Raw genomic sequence first — 25,095 nt, 5'->3', positions numbered from 1 at the left:
GAGGAGACTGTACATTGTTCAGCAATAAAAATATATATTTAGATATTTACAAGCTTCAATGAGTACGACATGTATTTGCCAAACAAAAAAATAGTTTTTATTAGCAAACTCGTAAAAATATGATTTAACACTCCTGGGCGAAGTTTCATTTAACCAATAAATATTGAATTTAAAAGTTCCTAGTACAAAAATAAAAAAAGCCATTCTGGATTTTTCATCGACAAAGGGGCATAAATTTTTTCTATAGATCGAAAGTGCGAATAGTTATTTTTTTAAAGTATAAATTACATTTTCAAAACGGGGGCTTTATAAGTTATACTCAAAAACTTTATTTTATGCGCCAAATTTTATCTTATCTTATTTGTTTATTCATATAAAAGTTCTAGGAAAAAGTGATAAGGAAAACAGATTAAATGATTATAAACAAAATGATTATAAACCGACTGTTTGTATTGGGTTGGTGCAAAATAAATGCACGTTTTCCTTTTCGCTTCACTTTTAATACCAATTGCGTAAACAAAACTATTCCATTATGCTAAGGGATACACATAATTTTAAAGCCTATTTATCTCGCTTTCTTTTTCTTTCAATCCTTTTAGTAAAAACATTTAATTCAGTCTGTTCAGTGCCTTCAAATAAAATCATGTCTAAGAGTGATTTTCGGCAAAATTATTTTTATGAAGTTAAACTTGGGCGAATGCAAACTGCTCGAAACATTAATGACATTTGAGGGCAAGGAACCATAAATGAATCCACATTGCAGCGTTGCTTTCAAAAATTCCGTAATGGAGATTATGACCTCACGAGCACAGAAGCTAGCGAGAAATGGCCAGTTAAGGGCTATAGTTGAAGCTTCCCCTCAAAAACTACTGAGGTAGACCAATCCAGAGTCGTTCGCCATTTGGAAGCTATTGGAATAGCAAAAAAGCTCGCCAACTGGGTTCTGCAAGAGCGGACCGACCGCGAAAGGATTGCAGGTATGAAATCTGTTCAATGCTTTCCCTCCGCAACAAAAGTGATCCATAAAGTCAGTCGTAGAGTAACGTGTGACAAAAAATGAATATTATACGACAATGGACAGCGTTCTAGATGGTGGAGGGAGTGAAAAACCAGGGCACTTCCAAAGCCAAGCTTCCATCCCAAAAAACATGATGGTCAGTGTCTAGTGGTCATCTGTAGGACTGATTCATTGCAGCATTCTCAATCCGGGTGAAACCATCACTGTTGAAAAGTACTGTAATTAAATTAATGAAATTGACCGAAAAACTGCGAATTTATGGCCAGTATTTATCAATCGGAAAGCGCCTATCCTCCTTCACGACAACGCACGCCCACACGCAAAACGGACTTTGGCACGACTTCGTTAGTTGGGTTACGAGGCTTGTGACGGTCAGTTTCAGCTAGAGAATTGGTTTTTCTTTTTGAAACTTATAGAGAAAGACTGCCCACTAAAACAGCCTTCACATATGTGCCTAACTATGTAGGCATGTTAAAATAATGGTTAATCAAAATCAAACTAAAAGAAAAGAGAATGTATAATAAAATAAAAATTATAACGAAATTAGAAATGATTAAAAATAAATAAAAAATGTACACTTTTGAGTAAAGAGAAAAAAGTATTTATTTAATTATCTAAATTTATTGATTTATCTAAACCAAAATCTTTTAAATTTCATGAAAAATTATAATTTCAGAATTACTGGCCTTGACACACACACAAAAGATTAAAATGTATCTTCCAAAAAAAGGCACCTTGTGTAGGCTTGAATTTCCGGGGTCCCAGTTTTGCCGTTCCAAGATGACCGCAAAATCCCTTCTTGTTGGACAGTTATACTTCTTATTAGCTGGACCTCTGATTGGCATGTATCTCACAAACGCCTCATCACCTCGGCTGAGGAGTTTGTTTATCTTGTATCCCCTCTTTCTTCTATACCTTCGGCCCCACATCGCACCTCAGAAAATTGTTTCTTCAGAAGAAGATTCTCAAGGGCGAGACAACTCCCAATAAATGGACAACAACGCCATAGGAAAAATCCAATTTCAAATTGGCGAAATCGTCGCAGGCTTTACCACATCCCCAAGTCTCACCGGATCTTTCTTCTACAGATTATCACCTTTTTAAACATCTGAACAATCTTTTGTGCGAGAAACGATTCAGAAATAGAATGACGTTGAAAATGCATTTCGGGAGTTCGTCGATATCAGAGACCCTAGTTTCTACTCTTCTGGGATTAACGCATTGGTCGTGCGTTGTCAAAAATGTGTAGATAATAATGGAAATTATTTCAATTAAATATGTTTTGTTGACGTTAAACTGCAGTCTGTTTTCACTGAACATGAAAAATGTGCATTATTTTTGCATCAACCCAATATAAACGTTGCATATAAAAAATCAGACATATTGAGCGTAACTACTTAACCATGCATTATAATTATTTTGGTCAGAACTTACAAGCTCCTAAAAGTCTCGTTAAAAGTAAAAGAGAAACCGGATAAGATCATGAAGTTTCCCCCGCCCAGAAAACTTTAACTTTTTATTACGGCTCAACAAGTTTCCCGTCGCGGCTCTTTGCCTTTCCGTTACCCTATGGAACTTTTCATTCGGATTCTTTGTAAAGCAAATAAGGCCGCTCTCCTTACTCAAATAATAATTTCGTTCCTTTCCATGAAGGCTGACGCAGTTTCGGGTTTTGTAAACAGTTTTGAGACATGTTAAAAAAAAGGTTTAGACGGTTACCATGGATGCCCGCCAATTAAGACCAAAAGGCGTCCTTAGGGGAAAGAACATTCCTGTCCGGCAGACGACTGAGGCCTTGTTAAAAGAAAGGGGATGTCATATTCTCGCCGTCGTCCAAGGCCTGATCACTTCGAGAGGGTGAAATTACTGGTTTTTGCTTCCGTTTCTCTTGATTGCAGCAATTAGTACTACACTAGTTTACAGTTGGTCAATTTTGCAAAATGCAACGGATCTTTTTGTCACCTGAGGTAAATTGGATGAATAGAAAAAATTTGATGATTTTTCACAGAAGTTATTAATGCTGAATTATGAAACTGGTGGAACTGGGGAGAGAAATTATATTAATATGGCTTTGAATATGTGTTCAAAAAATACACAAATTATTTAAGGAGAAACAATATATTCCTGATCCACCGACAACTCCTGATCTTGCACCATCTTCATACCTGGGTCTGTAAGTGAAACAAATTCTGCTTCGAAATTTGGTGGTCCAAAGTAATTTACCGTTAACTAAATGAAATACGGTTTTATCCTTGCAGTAAGAGTAAAGTGGGAGAGAAAGGAATGTGAGGGCTCAAGGGCCAGTTAATTGGACGTTTATTCATAAGAAAAAGAAAACAAGAGGATGATTGGGGTTGGCTTTTGGCAAAATAGAAGAGGTCCATGTTTTAATGCTAGTTTACCTGAATAGTTCACTTTACAATGTCACATACTCGCTTGTTGTTCTGCCATCTTCAGTGCGGAATTTCTCTTTGGATAATTCCAAATAAGCAGTAAGGACGAAGACAATTCAGCATATATTATTTACTGTACGTATGCCACATACGTATGTTTATAGTTAAATCAACTTAAAAAATAGTGTATGTTGCAAATAGTATCTCATAAAAATAATCAAACACAGAATTACTAATTATTATTTCTTTTTTATAACTATATTAAATTCAAATTTACGCTTTTTAATTTCAACGTAACCTTTTTTAATTTAAAATTAACCTTTTTAACTTCACATTAATTTTCCTAAATTTTAAATTAACTATTTTTAATTTAAAATTAACTAGTTTTACATTTCAAATTAACCCTTTTTAACTTGAAAATAATTCTTTTTAATTTCACTATCATTTTTTAAATTTTAAGTTAACTTTTTAATTTCAAATAATCCTTTATTTACTCGAAGTAAACTTTTTTAAAAGAAAAGAATATTCTTTAAAGAAATAAATGTTTTTTATGCCGTTTTTATACTTTATTTTTTGAAAAGAGCAATTATTTTGTTGGTTGTTGTCGGTGTAGAGTGGATGCAGCAGAAATCTGGACAATCCTTTATTTATTTATTTTTTTTATTTTTTTTGAGTTTACAAAGAAAAGACCTTCAAGAATTATTTCAGAGAAAAACGAAAGTATCTCTGAAATATTTGGAAGAAATATAGGAAAAATATGATCTAGGTATGTACAAAAATAATTTCTACAGACAAAATGAAGAAAGTTCGTAAATATGATGTTAAGGGTGTGTGTTTTGTTGATTCTAGACTTCAATTTGGAGAAAATAATAGCTCTAAGGTCATCAAGAGAAAAAGGTTTTTATTTCTTTTTCTCCAACTAATATGGAGAGACCCAACAAGAATTTCAAGCAATTGGTATCCACAACATCAGTTAAAAACCAATAATAATTTTGGAACATTGTTTTTCGGAGAAACGAAAACTTCCAAAGTCTTCAGCCAAAAAACAATTTATTTATTGATTATTTTATTTGAGTGAAATTTATTGCTCGTGGTATCGAAAGATTTAAATAATGAATATTATCTTCTAAGTGGATTTATTGTTTTCAAGTAAGAGTTAATTTTAAGTTAAAAAGGGTTAATTTAAGGGAAAAACTTTATAACTATCATAAACGAATCCGTATTGATAGTTTCAGGCTTTTGTGGAGCAAAGGGGCGTTGTTTATAATGTACATTTTGTCTGCACGATGAAGCACGATGATTTATAGAACGATCTTTCAAAATATCTTGCAGAATGTGAAATAATGGGAACCCATTACAGTTCTTAAAGTATGCCATAACATTATGAAAGAGATTTACTTGTTATTATGATCTATTTGGTATAATGTTTTTCATGTTTTTTTAAGCAAGGATGAACATGCATGATTTTGTCAGAATAATTTCAAAAATTGGAATTTTTTAAATTTATATAAATAATTAATATATTGCTTGTTTAAAGCAGTTTGGATTTTGACCTCTTATTGGCATAATGAAGGATATCAAATAGTCTTGGTAAAGATTATTTTAAGATCGTGAGATGCATTCTGCTGTGACGTAGGTTTTAGAAAAACATTTTTTTTATCGTGCCAACGTTTCGATCTTTATCGAGATCATCTTCAGGGCACAATGTGTTAGTTTTCCGTGTAGATGTGTCATTCTTGTGAGTCATTTGACAGTGCCCTCGGCAAGATGTTCTCAATAAAGATGGAAACGTTGGCCTGATAAAGAAAATGTTTTTCTAAAACCTACGTCACACCAGACCGCATCTCACGATCTTCAAATAATCATTAACTAACTGTCACTAATCACCACACATTCTTCGTAAAAATTCTTGATTTAATAAGATAAAAATTGAAACACATTTAATTAAATTACATCTGGACATTGCACAATACTAGTAATAAAACTTTAAAGCGGTCGTGTTTATCTGCAAGAGGAACAATCTGTTGAACAATTATGAATGATTAGATTTTGTAACAGATTACTTCGAGTTAGTACAGTACAGAACTCAAGGGTTTTGGTAAACTTGTGTCGCATTATAACCCAATATCAATCGCAAACGACTGTTGATAAGTCATTTGCTCAATGTAGAATGATAACGTTTAAATCTTTTGACAGATTTATACGGACTTTGAACAAGGTTAGGTTCGTAAACTGCATTCGTATGCTGCTTATATTATCTGGCTAATATAAGACTAAAACACGAAAAATGGTTTGAAATGTTTATTGTTAATTGCTAACATTTAGTGTTCTACTGTCATTAACGATGACTGTGAATTGAGTTATTTTGTTGAAAGGCTTGTTTGCATTTTTTATGACAGAGTAGAATGGAACACAATTTTTTAAATTTATTATAAAATAGAATGTTAATTAATTAAATTGTTATAAATAGATTATATTACAATATTTTTCTTTCGGGGGAAACCATGACTTTGAATTAAAGAAACCTAAACTACATGAAGAGCTTAGTTTTTCTGTCAAAGTAACACCAAATATTTAACCCCATTTACTCGAGAATTAATCTAGTTAAACTTTGAATTAACCTTTTTTTAAAATTTTACATTTTCCCCGTCAAATTGACCCCTTTTCGTTTGAAATTAACCCTCAACAAACTCGAATTCACTCGTTTTAACATCGAAATAACTCATAACTTTTAATTTCAAACAAACCTTTCATCAAATTTCATATTAACCCTTTCCCCGTCATATTGGACTATAATTAATTGGAAATTAACTTTCTTTAACTTTAAATTAACCCATTCTAATTTCAAATTAACCTTTTTTTGAAAGCATTAAAAAAATTTAGGAGATGGTATTAAATACAACCATGTTAATTACAAATTCTCTATATTTGAGATTTTTTTAATATTAAACAATTTGACCCATAGAAAACCGTATGGGCACGATATCCAATTAATATTAAAAATTAAACTTTTTCCCTTATTGTCTCTTTTGTCCCGTTGTATTAACCCTTTTTATTGATATTGACCTGTTTTTGCATCAAGCCAATCCTTTTTAACTTAAATCACACCGTTCTAATGTCAAATTAATCGTTTTTTCTTCGAATTATTCCTTTTCAATTTCAAATTAACCCTTTTTAATTTTTAAATTTTGATATATATATATATATATATATATATATATATTCAATAAGAAGAACATAATAGGTAAAATGTTTTATAGAAGTTTGGTCATTGAAAAATTAGGTAGTACAATTTAAAAAAAATTAGCTTAATAAGGTGGTAGAAATATTTAAAATCAACAACGTTGATTATTTTTTATTTGTAATGCAATTTATTTGTATGCAATATATTTCAGTTGAATATGCTCTTCGAGCACGTCCCTCGTCCCTCTTCAGAGCTATAATAGTAATAATAATATATAGTGGTCGAAAGATCTAAATAAATACAAATCTGGATATTTGAACTTAAATGTTTATAAAACTAACCTAGATATTAAGTAGAATATGATTTAAATTATATATTTATTAATTATTTGAAACTTATAACAAAAGTTAAACAACTATATTGTGTGTGTGTATATATAAATATANGATATATACAACAAATATTTGTTGTTTTGTTGTTAAAATTTATATTTTCACCAAAGATTTGTATGGTTCACGTCACATTTATATCTACTGATAAGTGATTGAGACCTCCTTGTTTTTGTAACCTTTGTAATCAGTGAGTTCGATTTACAAAACTAGCAAGTTGCAAGTTATGTACATGGAAAAGATTTCTTTCTGTTTTTGATAAAAAGAGCTCTGAAGACGGACCAGGGACGTGGCCCGAAATGCATAAGCAACTGAAATATGTTGCTTACAAATAAACTGTTGTGTTTAGTTACAAAAATAGCCAACATTCTAGATTTAAAATTAGGTAGTATATTAAATTAGTTTCTTGCAGCTTGTTTGCGAAATCCCAAATTGCCAAGTTAATAATCCTTTTTGAATATTTGCTCTAATCGATGAGATGAGCAATTTTCTCAAATAGAAATTGAAAAATACAAATAACAAGGAACAAATAATAATGTTTACGTATTATCTATCTCCCTCTTGTATATTATGAAATTAGCCCTTTCACCCTCCCCTCCTTCAGAAACTCATAGCAAATTTTGAACGTTCTGCCATCGTGACTATTCACCGGGATGCCAGGCGAGGTTTATTAATTGTCGTTATGGATTTCTGAGAGGGTTACTCCTTCCTAATTGGCTTCACTCTCGTGGATGGTAATTAATTTTCCACACCGATTTATCCGCGAGTGACCGAGATAAATTGACTCCTGGTGTCTTCGTCGAAAAGACACTACAGATACTATTTGGAAAACGGCAAAGATTGAATGGTTTTCTCTTCGGCGAAGACATTTTTACTTACCCGCTTCAACTCCAGAAGGAGAGGGCGTTTCAACTCGATCCTGGATCTGCGTATAATTTCCACTGCTACTTGGGTTCCCTGAAAATAAATTAAATTTATTAAAAACTGCCACGTTATAATGTATGTATAACTTGCTGATCGTTTTTCAGAACACCTATACTATTTATTAAATAACGCCCCCTATCAAATACAGCTGATGTGATATGAAAGTCAGTCAGTATTGAAGGATGAAAAACCACCCTAAAACCCTACAAAGGACCTTTGACGAGAGGGTTATAATTACTCTTTAAAAACTAAATTACTAACTGAAGAGAAATTGTAACCTTGAAAGGACTTTTACCTCATTAAAACTTTAATTAATTAATTTACATTTTATTAAAGGGATTGATAATAAATACAAGAATTTTTAGAAGTTGGCTTGGTTAAGTATGACAGAATGTTTTTTGACGGAAGAACGCTCATACAAACAATTGTGGCTTGGCTTTTAATATCGGCAAACAGAGGTTAAAGATTAAAGAAAAAAGACGATTTATAGGTTCTCCATTTTGAAGTAACCACATGGGAAATCCTTATGAAACAGTACGGAGTATGGGAGACTAGGGAAAAATGAGAAATTTTATTGAATAGAAATATCAATCATACTGATCTTTTTTCGGTATTTATTTTATCAAGGTTTGGCGAATTGAAAACTAAGATTCGAGTAATCGATCAAAGCAAATTAGTGATTTCCGGGAACGTTCACGTAGAGAGCGAACAAGAGCCGTTAAATTATTAAGATTATGGCCGGTAATTAACTAATGGCTGATATCAGTTAATGCCGGTGGAATGAAACATGTTCCCCATTCTAGGCTTTAAACCAGAGATATTAGTAATAGTCAATGAATTGTCCGTTTTGTAATAAAAAGTATCAGCTTATGTGATTTTTTCTAAGTAGCGACAGTTTTTATGCCAAATATGCAATTTTTTATTAATTGCGAATCAACTGTTCCAGATCCTTGGTAAACTTGCGACTCGAAGACTCTCATCTTTTATATACATATATTCTTTGCCCAAATCAACCTTCCCTACTGAAACACATTTTATCTACTATTTACTCCGTGTAACGTTTTTAAAACGTAAATTAGGCAATAACGAGAAAAATTCGAGCTCGACCAGACCTTGCATCTCCGAAAAAGTTACATTTTTCCATCATTTTGTTCACTCTTCTACAATCCCAATCATCTAATAACTTCTTCTCTTAGAACGACAATAGGCAAACAATCGTAGTGAAAAACGTATATTAAAAAATACATAGAAATGGATACATAATTTTTTTAAATAAAATTTTTGCACATTTTAAGTTTTTGCAAAAACATCAACGATGTAGTTTTTTAATATATTCTAGCTTCGAATTTCTAGTATACCTTTTATTTATTATATATACTTTTTTATATCACACCGTTGGTTCAAACTTCTTGAAATTACACTCAAAAACCAAAATCGGCCACTGGTATTTATTTGTTTACTCTCCAGTAATAACTAGTTAGAGATTAATAGTTGCCTGACAACATAAACACAACATTAATAACTTGCTATATATAGAACGTCATTAATCCTTTCTCCCTCTTTAGATTGGGGATGCACCTGCAGCATGATTGTTTTAGTCAAATACGTAGCAATACGGGCCAAAAGAACGAAAATAGACCAATGTTATCGCAAATGACCCGATTACAGTCAATCGGACTTAAACTAGATTACGTACAACGACAAATTTGTTCAAGGTTTCTAACTTAAGAAGAAAATTTATCAAATTATGTTCAAGAATTTTTTACATTGACTTTTTTCAAGATAATCTGGGTAAATTAGTTTTCTGGGTAAAAAAGAAATAGTTTCTACATTTTCTTCAAGTTTGTTGGCTTTTTGTTTAATATTTTAATACAATTTAATGACATTGCTATTGGTATTTACCTTTTATATTGAATAATTATGTTGACACAGATGAGAAATGTTCGACATCGTTTTCGTAAAAATGACGCATACAAAAAGAGTATAAAAAGTATAAAATTTTAATTACATTGATTGTGAAACATTTTTATCCCAGACATTTCCGTTTGGTCCTTGAAATTAAACAGGATCCAGTCGATAAATATTCAGAGGTGGTTTTGAACAAGTAAAAAGCTTGGATAAAATTCGGCAAAGGGATCAAAGTACAAAACGAGTTTCAAGTGAACCTGAACGAGATGCTATTGAGGCAAATCCTTAAAAAAGCGCTTCTTATCTGTTGCCTGAATTTTCCCAGTAAACTGTGAATCGGCGAAGAAACGGGTTGAGAAAAGTGAAAAGGGATTTTAGTCCAGCAACTGAATAGAAATAGTTGTTACTTTTTTACAGCACTCGGCCACACGGGAAACAAAATTTTAAGATTTGGAAGAAAGCAAGCTCATCCTACATTCGAGTCCTGACCTCGCTCCTTTAAACTACTAACTCATACTTTTCTTACACCTGTTCCAATTGCTGCTCTTTAAATCAGATAATACGTATAATTAAAAAATAGGAAAAAGTGGATTTACTCAACAGTGTGATGAGCCGGTACTAGGTTACTTATTGAGCCCGTCAACACTCTTATGCTTGTGTAAGATACCCAAACGCGTTTCGGTATTCGCTTGTCACGATGTCTGTGTTGGTTTGCCGTTGGTTCGTCTGTTGTTGCTAGTGACGTGGTCATGATGTTTGTTGTTCAGCAGCGATGTCGGTCGTTAGTTGCAAAGAAACTTCTCAGTAGTACTCCCTCGTAAATATTAGCGTTAACTACACCCACTGTCACTTAGGAGGTCGCGAGTGACGTTTTATTCATCGGGGTGAATTATTTTGAAAAGAAGTTTATAAAACTCCTTGCAGCTGTTTTCTGCATATTGAATATTAATTAAGGTCATTGTGAATGGTAAAATTGGATAAATAGATGATTTGGAGGATTTTGTTAGTAGGTTGTAACGTTTGGTCATAACGAATGGTCATTTTTTAGTTTTGCAGAATCAGTTTAGATCGTTTGTCCGCCTGCCTTAAACTCTGAGGAGAAGAGTTCTTCTCTTTTGAGTCGTACGTAAGGGCGCCAGATTATTTCTACTTGTACGCAATACCAATTCTTCAGGTTATTTTTAAACAGTAAGACACTCCCGGTATAAACGTGATTTAAAAATAGCTAGGTTAATTCCTTTCCACCTCAATATTTGACAGAGGAGCAGTATTTGAAGCTTTATCCTGCCTTTTTAATCAGCCTCCTGACATTAACTATTACTCTATCAGACATAGAGCAATAGTTAATTTTTACGCAATGTAACAGGTAGGGTAAACAGATTAAACAAAAATTACCAATAAGAATGAACCAGCATAGAATGGACTGTGATAAATAGAAGAAAATTTCTAGTTTGGCGAAATACACACTGAAAAGTGGTCACTTTTTCCTGTTTGACTCCTTTGAAGTCCTTGGTTGAGAAAGGAAATTGGAGAAGCGGTTACTTTTAGAAAAGCTGTTTATGCAAGTTCCGCACTAGTTTAGGGTCCATCTTAATATACTCGGGCATTCTCAATGTATGTAAATATCGAAAAAAAGAGGAAAAAGGAGCAGGAAGATAAGGGCACGCATAGTGACTACGAAAATCTTCAGCCAAGGTAGAATCTTATTTGTGCAAAACTGTCGTATTAGCTGGCAAAACATATTATCTCCTTTTTTCCATTTTTCCGTAGTTTTTAAGTTTTAAATTTATCTTAATTAAATCTGACGATAATCAAACTAACTCTAAAGAATCTTAATTATATAATTTGATTATATTATGAAAACAATGTAACTTAATATCTCACTGTAACTCTGTTAAAGTACATATTTTTCAATAAATAAGCCCTACGGTTCAATCGCCGAAAGCTTGATGAACCCACAAAAGTCTACTATCACAAAGACCTTATGAAGATACCTCGAAAAATTCTGATGTGATTACCGTCGATAAAAGCTCCAACTTTAATAGAGGATGTATTCAAGGAGGAATTTTCAGTATGTTGCACATTATAGGCAATAGATTGGTAGGATGGTATGGTATGGAGGTTTATGAGGTTATTATCTTATTAGGCTATTATACGGATGATGAGGGGTATGTTTTTCTGAGGACAAGTTGTAAATGTAAGTCAGGAAAGCTATAGAATTTTTAGGTAGATGTCTGGGATTCAAGACCCTGTCAGACATTGGGAACTACACCAAAATTACCCTTGTTTGAGCACCTGGGCAACGAGGAGACTAATATATTGGAAAAGGAGAGTTCGATGAGGACACCTATCAGCTCTGAAGGTGCAGAATACCAAATAGCCAAAAGCATAGATTGATCCAACAATAAGGTAGTAATGAGTCCTCGGTTCTATATTGTCTAGGACAGAGGCATGCAAAAGTTCAAAAAATGTCCATCGCAGAAACAAGCCTATTCACATATATACCAGGAAGAACGGGAAACAGCGAAAGATGTATTGTGTCGGGAAAATCCATATTTTTGAAACTGAGATGAAAAGACTTGGCAGAAGAAAAGCCAAGGTCTGAAAAAGGCACAAGGGATTTTTTATATTCAATCAAAGTATTTCCGACTGGGTGTAATGCTTGGAATTTTATTCTTCTTTTTATACCAACAGTTTTTTTTAATAAAAACCTTCCTGAGGTATGCTATAATATTATAAGATTTACAATTTTTTTAATAGACCCAATTGCACTTTTTTGTTAAATCCTAATAAATTATAATAATTAANTAATCGATAGTTATTCAGATATCGTGAGATGCGGTCGGGAGTGATGTACGTTTCAGAAAAACATTTTCTTTATCGTGCCAACGTTTCGATCTTTTATTGAGATCATCTTCAGGGCCTGGGATTTACAAACAATGTTTACATTTAACAAATACATTTAGGATGTGGATAAGTGAATTTATACAATGCAAAAAATATATTTTTTATATTCAATCAAAGCATTCGTTTTCTGCGTAAGTGTGCCATTCTTGCGTGTCGTGTTGAGACTCGGCAAGATGATCTCAATAAAGATCGAAAAGTTGGCACGATAAAGTAAATGTTTTCTAAAACCTACGTCACACCAGACCGCATTTCACGATTTCCAAATAATCTTAACTTAATGTTGGGATTGTTGCATTAATAAGGTCGAAATTTCATTTTTCAGTGGTAGATAGCTTATGAAATGAAATATCTCATTGCTGAGTGGTACGTAGAGATGTTTGCTCTATTGGTCAGGTTCATTCAGGTTAGGATGAGTAACACAAGTTGAAAAACCTGAACCAAAAGACATAAGTAAAGTATAAAGTTTTAACTCCCGTTTAAAATAGACTAAGCATCAAAATTTGAACGGAAATTGTACCTGTTGGATTGCGGTTAACCTACCGAACTCTCGTAAAAATGGTTGGTCGTACGAATTGATTACATTTCATAATAATATGTCTGTAAGACTAGGGTGCAACTACCCTGCATGTCACGTTTTTCTTGTTTTATAAGTTGTTCGTCCAAGGAAGGTTGCGATACTTGCCCTTTAAGAGCTATTGTATTCTTTTTGGTTTTACTACACTGGTTATTGTTCTTTTGGCGTTCTTTTAAACAATTTTAATTAATTTGGGTTTTTTGCTCTATTTTTAGCTTTTGTTCTGTATTAATTTAATTCAACGACGAAGCATTGTCCCCTGTTGTCTCTCGTTTACTCTAATCAATATGGAAGAAAATTGAATAAAACATGATGAAAAAATTAATACCTTACGGAAACCCCCCAACAAATTGCCATTAGTCTAATAAGAAGCGTTGAAACTAGGCTACAAGTAAATGGATAATTGTACTGGTCCAATTAAAGAAGAATCGAAACACCGGCGATCACTTCTGCATCTTGAAACAGCCAATTTGGCTAAACAAACCAGTTCTACGCTTAAAAGGAGGTTTTCTGTGCAAATTAAGTCGGAAATTAAACCAGGCAAACAAAGCCCCGATACGTTCGACTCCTTGCAACGATATTTATATTTTTGTCTTGTTTACCTTATAAATGGCCGTCGGCATGAACATCTGCCCCCTTAGGTCGCCAAACAGGCTGACACAGTCTTCTGAAAACACCGTCTGTAAAACATAAGACAATAAATGTTAACACTTAACCCTTTTCCCATTTTTCGTTTGGCTAGTTTATGATATATGGATGGTATTGAAAAATAACATACAGTACAAAGACAACTCATCATGTATTGGTTTATATAAAATGTTTACAGAAATAACGAGAGTTAAATGTAACATATATATTAAAAAAAACACTTTTTTAATTTTTTTTAAGGCGCATCTGACAGCTTGGTCATTTGAGCCCCGAACGCATGCGAAATATAACAACACACATTTAATTCACACAAATAAATACATTCACACCTATATATATATTATATATTTATATATATTGCATTCATTCTATTTATTCTTTTTATTATAATTTTAATAATTATATTTTTATATTATATTTATTTCTAATATTCCTCCATCAACCTGCATGCAATAACAATTATTATTATTATTATTATTGTATAGCCTATGTTCAGGGTATCCCACAAAAAGTGCTAAAATTTTTTTTGAGTGATAGTACACTTCCCCCCGCTTATTCCATACGTCCAAGGTCCCACAAATTTTTTTGTTAATTTTTCATGGAAACGTTACCTTACTTGAGAAAATCATAAATATCTATCAGCCAACTTCCACAGTTCTGGATTCAAAACCCACTTGATTTTTTATTGAATTGTACACTTTTTCTTTAAGGAATCACCAAACGTAGTACGTCATGACAGTAGAATCGGGGGAACGATATGGCCACGGGATGTTTCATCCTCTACCAATCCACGTGGGTACTGCTGGTCCAACCTGGCATGCACTTGTTGGGCGTATAGTTCAATAGTGAATAGTGTTCAAGATGTTGGTTGGAGGGTTAAAATCCTCGAAGGATCTAATAAATTTATGACCAATTTATCCGGTTAACTGGAGGAGCCATGAGAACAAGAGCACGAATGTGTGGCAGACATCGTGGTCATCATTTTGAAAACAATTGTTAATGTTTAATGCTTGGAAATCTTTCGCAAATTTATTCTGGATCGAATTATAAAACTTGAAAAAAGTCGATTTGACATCAACACCTGAGTCGTGACTTTTCATCTCATGTCTGGTTTTCAATAATTGATTCGCAACTAGTCTTCTACAATCAGGAGGGGTTATGGATATTCTTATACCGTTTGAAAGCTTAATAAATAATTAAATTTTAGTGAAGCTTGACAATCTCCAGGATTAACATAAGAGCATTTCTAATTATACATTATTTCTTACAAACCAAACTTTGTGGTATTTTTCAATTTGAGCATTCTAATTGAAAATTATCTGAGGCAAATAGTATAAAAGAAATATAATACTGAATCCAAAAATGTGATAGCCCTGATTATATATATTTGATTTTTCTCAATTAAGGTTACGTTAGGGACTAAAGATTGGTGTGAAGACTATACATTCGAAGTCGTTGCAAATAGAACAGGAACACCCTGAATAATAGAAGTGGTAAAGACAGGAAGACAATTAGTATAGTGATAAGCGTGGAAGCCAAATTTGCTAATACATATCTGACAAAAAAAAATCAATAATTAAGTTACAGTTACTTTATCGTACTTACTTGCTGACTGCCCTTTCTTACGAGGGAATGCATGCTTCCTTTGAACTTTCCGAAATGCGTTATCTCGTGAGCGTACACCCGCCAGGTCATTGATGCAATTTCCGCCTCAAGCTTGTAATGCCTGCAATAAAAAGGTTATATTGGCATGTGACAAAATAGGAAAAGCTCTTAAGAAAAACGGGGTTATAAAGGGAAAACGTGTCAGGCAACGGTAAGCCGACGTCCCTTAGTTACCAATTACAAGGAAAACAAACAGGTGGGCAAGCCATTAGGTTGTTTACCAATTCTCACCTCCTTGCAATTTAACATCCACAAACAAAAGCTATTTACTTTCAATTCATCGTCTATTTTTGTGTAACTTCCACGATTAAAAGTATGCTTTTTAGTTTTGTTAGTGTTTGTAGGTAACACTGGTTTGTTTAAGAGGTTGGATAAAGAGAAAGATCCTCTGAAAATAGTTATCATTCTACTTGCGTTTAAAAAAGTACAAAAAAAAAGTCTATTTGGAGCGTTACAGAATTAAAAACCAATGTATAAAGGTTTACAATTACATTCAAATATAAAAGTTGTAGAGTTAGATAGGGTTTTAGTGTTCAAATTGCAAGGGGAGGCTACTGACGTGGATTTTTATCAGGTTTTTACTGATATCAGGTCGAAAAATATTAGCCATAATGCTAATGGGCCAAGAGCCGTGAAAAATATTTTTGTAGCTAATTTAAGTTTTTAAAAATGTTTTTCTGCCTTTTTTGTTTACGTACATATCCATTGGCCATCCAACCCGTTAGCCGCAACCCTAACCTAACTAATTATAAATTATAAATCTAGCTTTACACAGCCTAACCTACCTAGTACTTAACTCATAGCTTAAGTAACTAACCTAACCATAAATAGCTTTACCTAATCTATTCTAGCCCGCCCTTAGTCTTAACTCTAAATTAGCCTAGTAGATTTATGTATTTACGTAGAATAAGAAAACAATGTGCAGGATTGTAATAGATGAGGATTGATAAATAAAAAATTGCAAAAACCGAAAGCCTTTTTGAGTAAAGTAGGCCAAAAAAGTTGTGAAAAAAATTCGATTTCGTTTTAGGGACTCTTTAACACCCTCAAATACGAATTTTCGTTACTTACTTCCTTCTCTATCCGGTTGTTCCACCTAAAAATTTATGATGCCAATTTCCTACCTCTAACCTCATTCCCTAACCCCAACCTTAATCGTCTCGAAACGAATGATTTAAATGGGAAGTTTAAAAAACTAAATTTTGATTAGTACCCAGGGTGCCAAATTACATTATACCCCGGAACAAATACTAAACGCTAATGAAACGATTCATGTATATGTATTCAGACCCGCCCCTAACAGTAACCCTAACGACCTAATCTATACTAACACATTTCTAACACTAATCCTAAACTAACCTATCATTAAGCCTAGCTTTAAATAACTTAATAATACTATTTTTTTAAGTAACCTAACTTAACCCGTACTTAGCCGCAACCCTAACGTAACCTAATTATAAATCTAGCTTTACTTAGCCTACCCTACCTTAACTCATAGCTAACTATAAACAAACCTACCCATAATTATCTTTACCTAATCTACTCTAGCCCGCCCCTAGTCTTAACTCTAAATTAGCCTAACAGTAATTCTAACTCTTACCTATCAAATCTAACCAGTCTCTCACTCGTCCCTACCTCAAACTCAAATCTAACCTAACAATAAAACTAGCTTTACTTAACTTTACCTAACCTGACACTAAATCTAACACTAACCGTTTCCAAACTAATCCACCTTAACGGTACGTCACTGTGAGATTATATTAATCTTAGTTTCTCGAACTAGTATTATAAAAAAATTGCTTAAAACCGGTGATCCGACGTACTCACGCCTCCTCTTGTAAGACATGTATTTGATAACAGTGGTCTTAAGCTACCTTTGTTTACTAGTTTAAAAAATACAATTTTACATTTGGGGATAAAATATTGCAATAACTAACTTTGTTTACTTGATCCAAAAACGTGCAAATTATTTCGTGTCAACCAGGAAAGTGAATGAAAAAGAAATAACAAAAAAATTAATTTTATCACAATAAGACGCAATGTTCGGCATAAATGTTTCTTTTCTTATTCTTAAAAGGCTTCGATTGAATGTCACCTTATTTCGCACCAATCGGAGACGAATCAGGAGGAAATAATATTTTCCAGTCTTCCCATGCCTACCCTCGGCTCTTTTTTATTTCGTCGCGAAGTCGCCATAATTTCCCGAGGGCCTGGATTATTATATTGTTTTTTAAAAACATTCCGGAATTTCCCCGCGGGAAAAACACGAGGCCCGATCTGAAAATAATTTACAGTGAATTATAACACTACTATCGTCCAGATGTTTGCCGCTCGGCCGTTCTCTCAATGGTTTGAATATTAATATACGCAGTGTTCAGAACGTGGATTTTTTCCCAAATGTAAAAAGAAAAAGTTCGATAAAACAACCGGAGACAATGTTTATTGTTTCGGACTGTAACTACACTATCATATTTTATGTTATATCAGTAAAGTAATTAATTAATGTCAGACATAGGGGCTTATCGTCCAACTCGTTGTTGATGGTGGTAACACCACGAGATTCGATCCAAAAAACGGCAGCTTGGCTCTCTGAATAGGTAGCCATTTTCTTTTCTATTCCCAGCTACACGAGGAAGAATTCGCATTGCACAGGGACATCGCGTCGCCGCTTATGTACTGATGGGATTTGGGTAAGAATGTGGGAAAGTGTTGGGTGATGCTAGTTGAATTCGAAAGGAATTTCATTGGGTAAAAGTGTGGAGTCGAATTTTAGGATTAAGGTACTTGCAAGGCCGTAGAAAAAAGAAATGTTAGGTCAGCGTAAATGATCTGGATTGTATCTACATATCAGGATTGTATCTACATATTTTTCACAAGTTTTATACTGTCTGACAATAAGTTAAAAGTTTTTACTTGAATCTCAAATTTAAAGTCCGAATGTTTATGTACTGCACTTTATAAAGTTGTTTGTTAGCCAAAGAGAGTCTAGATCGGCATTCAGGAGAAAAGTGGATTGCAGAGTAGATGGAATCTTCGTTTTAGTTTCAAACTTTTCTTCTTTCCATAAATACCCCAAGCAACGTACAGTATCGTCGGTGAAAGGATGCTTAACATAGTATGAGTGTATTGTTGTTGTTTGGCCAGGGATGCCTCCTGAATTGTAATGCCGCCTAAACTAAAATTGGCGGTGGGTTAATCAAAATTAAGACGGCCTAGGATAGGCTTATGAGAGAGGAGAGGAGTAAAAAAAAGAGAGGAGAGTGTGCGTCGAGACGGATATCCTTACGGCCGGAGCAAAGAAAATCATCAATTCCTTGATCAATGAAAGCGATCGCGGACCCACTCATCTTCAGAGAAGGTGCTCCACATTCCTAGAAGAGGGGATTTTCAATCGCCTGGAAAAGAAGAAAAAATCCTGGAAAATATCTGGACACTGGTTCCCAGGAAAGTTTAGTTTTTAAGGAATGTTTATTTAGATTTTATGATAATTTAGGTTCATTTAGTGTGTAAGTTTGTTAAAATGTTACCCGTAGAGAATTAAGATTAATCTATGTTTAATATTTTAGTTTCCATGGAATAAATGTTTTTTTTTTTTTTTTTTCTCCTTATGTAAATATTGTGTTCTTTTTTTTAAGTTAATTTTACTGTTATTGAATTTTCTTTGTTTTATTTTCTTTTTTTTTCTTTACGGTTCGCTGTTTCCGTGTATATAAACAGCGTGGCGCCCATTTTTGTTTTTTAAATTTAATATTAAGTTTATAATTCATTAAGTAACCCCGCCCGTCTCCACGGAGCGAAGCCGGCAAATACTCGGCGTAAGAAAGTATCGTGATTCGGTCAAATAAACAAGTCAAAAATTTACTGTATTACTCCATATATGTATTTAGTAGTCATAATTTACCATATTAATTATTTTCTATTAATTATCCTTTTTATCTACGTCTTATAAAGAAACTTGAGCTATCGTGACTTAGATTCACTAACCGAAGGTCGTGGGTTCGAATCCCGCTCACTAGCTTTTTCATCTCAACTAAGACATTAGATAAAAAGTATAAATAATTCAAAAATTTAATTTTAGTTTCTTTGATTTTTATTTCCAGTTTTTTCCCCCCTCTGATCTAGCAAGGTTTCTGTAGTAGATGGCACGTTCAGAATAAAGTAAATGATAGCTGGGTCATCAAAAAAGTAAATGTATTTTTACGAGTGTGTATGGTGGAGATGAGAGTAACTGAGACACGTGCTTTAGTGAACTAATGTTTTAAATCTGAGATCGTAACTTTTGCGAAATATAAACATTTATAAAATATGAAAGAACTGATCAGAAGAATGAAAATAACCCTAGTGTACATTTGGTAAATATGAAAAAAAATCGACGGTTTAGTTCCTGGCTTTATCAATATAGTGACGGAGTGTCAGGTCTCCAGTCCAAAAATCTTCCAAGGCAACGTACATATGTCGTTGTAGATTGATTTTTATATAAAGATGACAAGTTAAACATTTACATTTTTTAAAATTTGTACCTTTCCCCGTTTTATGTAGCTTATGTATAATAGTTTATGTGGTTGAAGACAGGATCACAATAAGGATAGGATAGTAGGATCATCAGAAAAAGTAGACATGTTTGATGGAGTCGACAGAGATATTGTAAAATGAAGCGGGGCATGCCGCACTGACTAGCACCGGCCTGAACTAATGATTTCGATCTCAATATAAAATTCCTGCCAACCAAACATTCTTAAAATGTTAGCTAACATTGTGATAAACTTGTTTTAATGAAAGAAAAGTAGATAACGTGAGTAGTTAAACAACAAATTAAAAAATTACTTTTGGTACCTTTATTTTTCTTCTAATTGTTTTACAAATCTTGTAATAATGTTTCAACGGTACACATCAGGATCAGAATATATCAAATGATAGCTGGATCATCATGTGAGGTAGATAAAATCGAAGTGATAGGGATATCGTGGGTGTAAATGGAACAAAGGGAACATCCAAAAGGCCTGGGATACATCTTGGGAAACACCCCTTAACGTTTTAAATTTGAATACATAAATTTTACCAATTCGTTCAATTTTTAAAATGTGAGAGAACAATTCGGTGCCAACGAATAATCTTGTGAAAAACAAATGATAATGGCAAAGTAAAGAGAAATAAAAACCACTAGAATTTTCAGTGTATAATAAAAATAAAAATAAACCCTTTCAAAATAGAACGTAATCGGCCTAAATAAAGAAAAAATAAGACAATATTACCAAAGTTTTTATGAACACAGCTGAAAATCTGAAATTTTGTGAGAATTGGTTACAATTCGTTTTGCAATTGTAAGAATAAAAATTAAAATTTATGCCGTTAATTTCGTTTGGAATTATTTCATTCAATAAACCTATCACCACTTAGCCTCTGGTTTAAAAAAAGAGCACAAGTTACAAAAGAGCAGCGATATCAAAAAAGCAAAATATGTTTTAACACAATATTTAAATTTAATTTTTAACTTATATTAAGGGATCGGAGACTCCCGAGATGGAAGAAGCTTTTCCGCCGCATGTCTTTTGACAGATGTGTGAATGTGATTTATTATTACGTGAAAGAAAGGGCTTCGTCCCCTACAGTCTTGAGAAATATCGAGTATTCATTCAATGGCATTTACTTCAACACGCTCCAAAAATTGTATTAAATATAAGTAAATGTAAGATATTTACTTCAAAAAGCATCTTACAAAACCATCAATTTGGCTTTCGAAACTATCATTCCACTACTCGTCAACTGTACAGAGTTACAGATTTCATGTATCGAGCAGAAGCTGTACGCGACTGGAGAGTTTCAAGAAGTTTCTTAAGTCTTCGATGATGATGGCATGAGGGATTATTATACAAATTAAAATCATTTTTACCCCAGGCCTATTATCTGATTATACAATCATATCTGGAGGAGAAATTTTTCGTAGTAAACGGTACGGAGACTTCTGAGACCGAAGAAGTGCTTGCAGGTGTGCTACAAGGTTCAATACTTGCTCCAATGTACATAATTTTTAATTCTGATATGCTCAGAATTGAGAATGCACTTACAGCCACATACGCAGATGACACCGCCATATTAACAAGTCATCCCTCTTCTACACAAGCTTCACTTATGGTACAAAACCATATATCAACAATTGAAAAATGAAGCAATCTTTGGAAAATAAAGTGACAATCAATGTCTTTGTCGGAATTACTATTAGTAGAGCATTTGTACGTAAGACCGTATTGTTAGTAACAAGGCGTAAAAAGTATTTTAAAATACGCCTACAAGTTTACATTTTAATTTGTTTATGTTAATCATTGTTTTTGAAAAGTTTTTGTATCAAAGAAACGGTTTGAGTTGATGAGGTTTTGAAAAAACAATCCCCCTTCGAAAACAGCTACTAGAGTTACAAGAGCAATAAAGTTTCAGCTATTATTCGACCGGCTGTAAATCTGGTCCTGCTTTTACTGTTTTCCCTCTTTCCTGGTTAGGGAGTGTAAAAGAGAAAACAGCGGTTTGGTTTTGAGATTTATCCAGCCCAGCGGCAAATGAAATTATTCGGTTTGTCCGCCAACCGTCGTTGCCCTTCCTTTCAATTGTTGAACCGCGTTTGAAAGGAAAACAGGTGATTAAATTAAGAATTAAAATTCAAAGATGATTCACTAAGTGAGATTATTCTTAGTCGAATTTAAAATATCAATCCAAAATGTAGTCGATTTATATTTTCTTCTTACGTGTAGTGTAATTCAGACGGCAATTCAGATGCAACTCTTACGACACACAGATAATTAAACTTAGAATAATCAAATAACTTGTATCTTATTCTATATGGAAACACATTTCAGGAAGGTAGACATTTTCTCTACCAGTCGGGCGGCACTTAATGCTTTAGCCTCAACCGAGGTACAGCCAAAAAGAGTATGAAAAGGCAGTTACACGAATGACCTGACCGTAGCATAGTGTCTGGGCATTCGGGACACAGAAGCAATGACAAAGTGGACATGTTGGCTAAAAAAGGAGCCACTATGAATTCTCTAGGCTCTGGTCCTTACTGCGGCCTAGCATCTTCCCACAAAAAAGGAGACATCCAAAAATTGTTCGTTAATAAGTCCAAAACCAGGAGGCACGTGAATATATTCATAGAAGGTCCATCCATAAGACTTACAAAGAAATTACTGGAGGTACTCGCAACAAAACCAGGATTCTGGTTGAAACTTGAACTCCTGGCAAAGAACTACCGCCTGACAAGGAACATGCACCGGATACGAGTACAGGCAGAAGAAACACTTTCCTGGTACTGCCAGGAAGAAGAAAAGACCACAGAACCCATTTTAGGTTTTTCTGAAGGCCTATGTAGGTACAGATTCTTGCAACTAGGACAGGAAAAGCCGCAAGCAAGATACTATACTAAAAAGCCGTTAGCAAGGGTATGGAAGTTGATTATAAATCTGAAGCAAAAATTAGAGAAGCGAAATAGATCTACTCAGGTCAAGGTACAGAAGGCCTTGTGCCCCATTTTCTTATCCCTATATTTATTTGATATGGCATGACTGGTGACGTGTGTGCACAATTTCAAGTAGTATAAGAAATTTTAAAAGTTATGATCACCTGGAATAAAGCACGGTTTTAGTTTGAGAGGATGGATTTTGCCTAATCCTTCTTATACCCCGTCGCCAATATCATAAATAATGGTAATGATCTTTTCTTTATAATCTTGTTATTCGTTTAAAAGTATATTCGTCTTATCAAGGCTTATGTTAACCAATCGATATACATATCCATATATTTTCCTCGTTATTGTTTTTCAACGACTATTTTTTTAACTGCCTTCTATACTCATTTTTCCAATGTGGATTTATCCTGGAAATACAAGGCTCACGTAGAATAAAAAATAATGCCCGGCCGGACGAATCGATTGCAGGCCATTGGTATTCTGAGCGACAGGTGCTGACATTCGTCGGTGTGCGCCGAAAACGAATTTAAACCCAATAATCCAAGTTATCACCTTTTATTTGATCCCTCATCACGTTATGACAGCTTCGTTCCTGGGGGTTCACCGAGGAGGAAAACTAAAAAGGGTTCACCGGCCTTTCATCCAGATCAATTTTCTTAGAAAAGTGTATGTGCCTTTTTCTCGAGAACTCACTCTCCGCCTCGAATTACCAGACACGATTTCAAACGGGCGCCAGATGTTTGTGATATGGACGGAATGAGATTCCCAAATAGCCTAAAGTAACTGACAGAAGCCACCGTAAGCTAGTTTGAAACAGAGTCCTTATTTATTACTTAAATTATTCAGATATACATTTTAAAAAAATACTTAAATACTTAAAAAAAGTCGCCATTCATTCAAATCGAATAGAAAATATTTTGAAATAAACAAACGTTTTAGAATCTTTTATGCACTGTGCGAATTTTTAAGTATTAACCCAAATACCAAAAGATAAACAAACCCTTCGCACTGGCATATTTTTTCGGATCGATTCATGGATAAATACCATAACGCTAAAGAAGCCTTTAATCCTAACCCTACCTAACTTAACCAGTCTAACTAGTTTAGATAACTAATAAATAATTAATAAGAATAAATAAAATCCATGCCCAGTTTTTCCAATTTTAGTGCATGCTTTAGCGTGGTATTGTTTTATATATATATATAATATATTATATATAACGATATTTTATATATACCACGTTTTTCTGAACCGACTTTCAAATGGTTTTTGTCATTTTTTAATAAAATCGTATATACGTGTTGAATCTGCAAATGAAAATGTAGGTACCCATTAAAAAAAATATATATTTTTTTAAACTTTTTGATGTTTAATTTATGCAATTTTTAAAAGTACGAAAATAGTTTAGCCATCCTGTACAGAAATACTTATTTTCTTCTTTTTTAATTTTTTTAAATATTTTTAATTGTTTATATTCATAAATCTAAAAATTTTTGTAAATTAAGAAACTAGAAATATGTAAGGAACAGAATAGAATTAGTTACTTGCATAAAAAGCAAATTTCCTTAAGAATCGCAAGGAAACGTTGAGTTCAAACGATTTTTATAATTATAATTATATAGGAGAATAGTGTTGTTATTAGTTTTAATAGTTAGTTTTTAATTTTTGGTAAAGTCGAACCCCTACCATGTTTTTACTTTTACGCCCACCATTGAAAAAGACTACTAAAAAGCGCGACAAAAATCTTACTTCAAGAAGGATTTTCTTTAAAGACAATAAATTTATCGGATCGATCCTGTCACTTGTCCGGATGAAAAACAGGTCCGATTCGAAAATAAAATTAAGGCTCACCCAACGGCTTCCGGTCCAGTATAAATGGACAGTACATTTATTTCCAAGAGCCACCCCTTTTTCCATTGCTAAGTTCCCTTTCTAAGTACCGTCCTGGGAGAAAGTAGAGGTTCCGGCCTCGAAATCCTCGGTTAAAAAACAAAAGACAAAAAGAAGACAATAATACAACTATTCATA

General features: G+C 33.5%; 1 protein-coding gene across 4 annotated transcripts in view; it reads right to left on the bottom strand.

Moving 5' to 3' along the window:
- The window catches only part of LOC106670312 (atrial natriuretic peptide receptor 1), a 501,739-nt gene that overhangs the window by 230,447 nt on the left and 246,197 nt on the right, over positions 1 to 25,095 (bottom strand). For all 4 annotated transcript variants that reach the window (XM_024228825.1, XM_014400509.2, XM_024228826.1 and 1 more), the window contains 3 exons: positions 15,551 to 15,671; positions 13,900 to 13,977; positions 7,864 to 7,941 (listed from right to left, as the gene is read on the bottom strand). In XM_024228825.1, the coding sequence (XP_024084593.1) occupies positions 7,864 to 7,941; positions 13,900 to 13,977; positions 15,551 to 15,671 (277 nt within the window). The remainder of the gene's footprint in view (positions 1 to 7,863; positions 7,942 to 13,899; positions 13,978 to 15,550; positions 15,672 to 25,095) is intronic.

Source organism: Cimex lectularius, unplaced genomic scaffold (assembly GCF_000648675.2).
Source record: "Cimex lectularius strain Harlan isolate CLEC.00 unplaced genomic scaffold, Clec_2.1 scaffold165, whole genome shotgun sequence".
NCBI lineage: Eukaryota > Metazoa > Arthropoda > Insecta > Hemiptera > Cimicidae > Cimex > Cimex lectularius.
The sequence above is the reverse complement of the archived record's forward strand: the minus strand, read 5'-3'. Positions and strand labels throughout refer to the sequence as shown.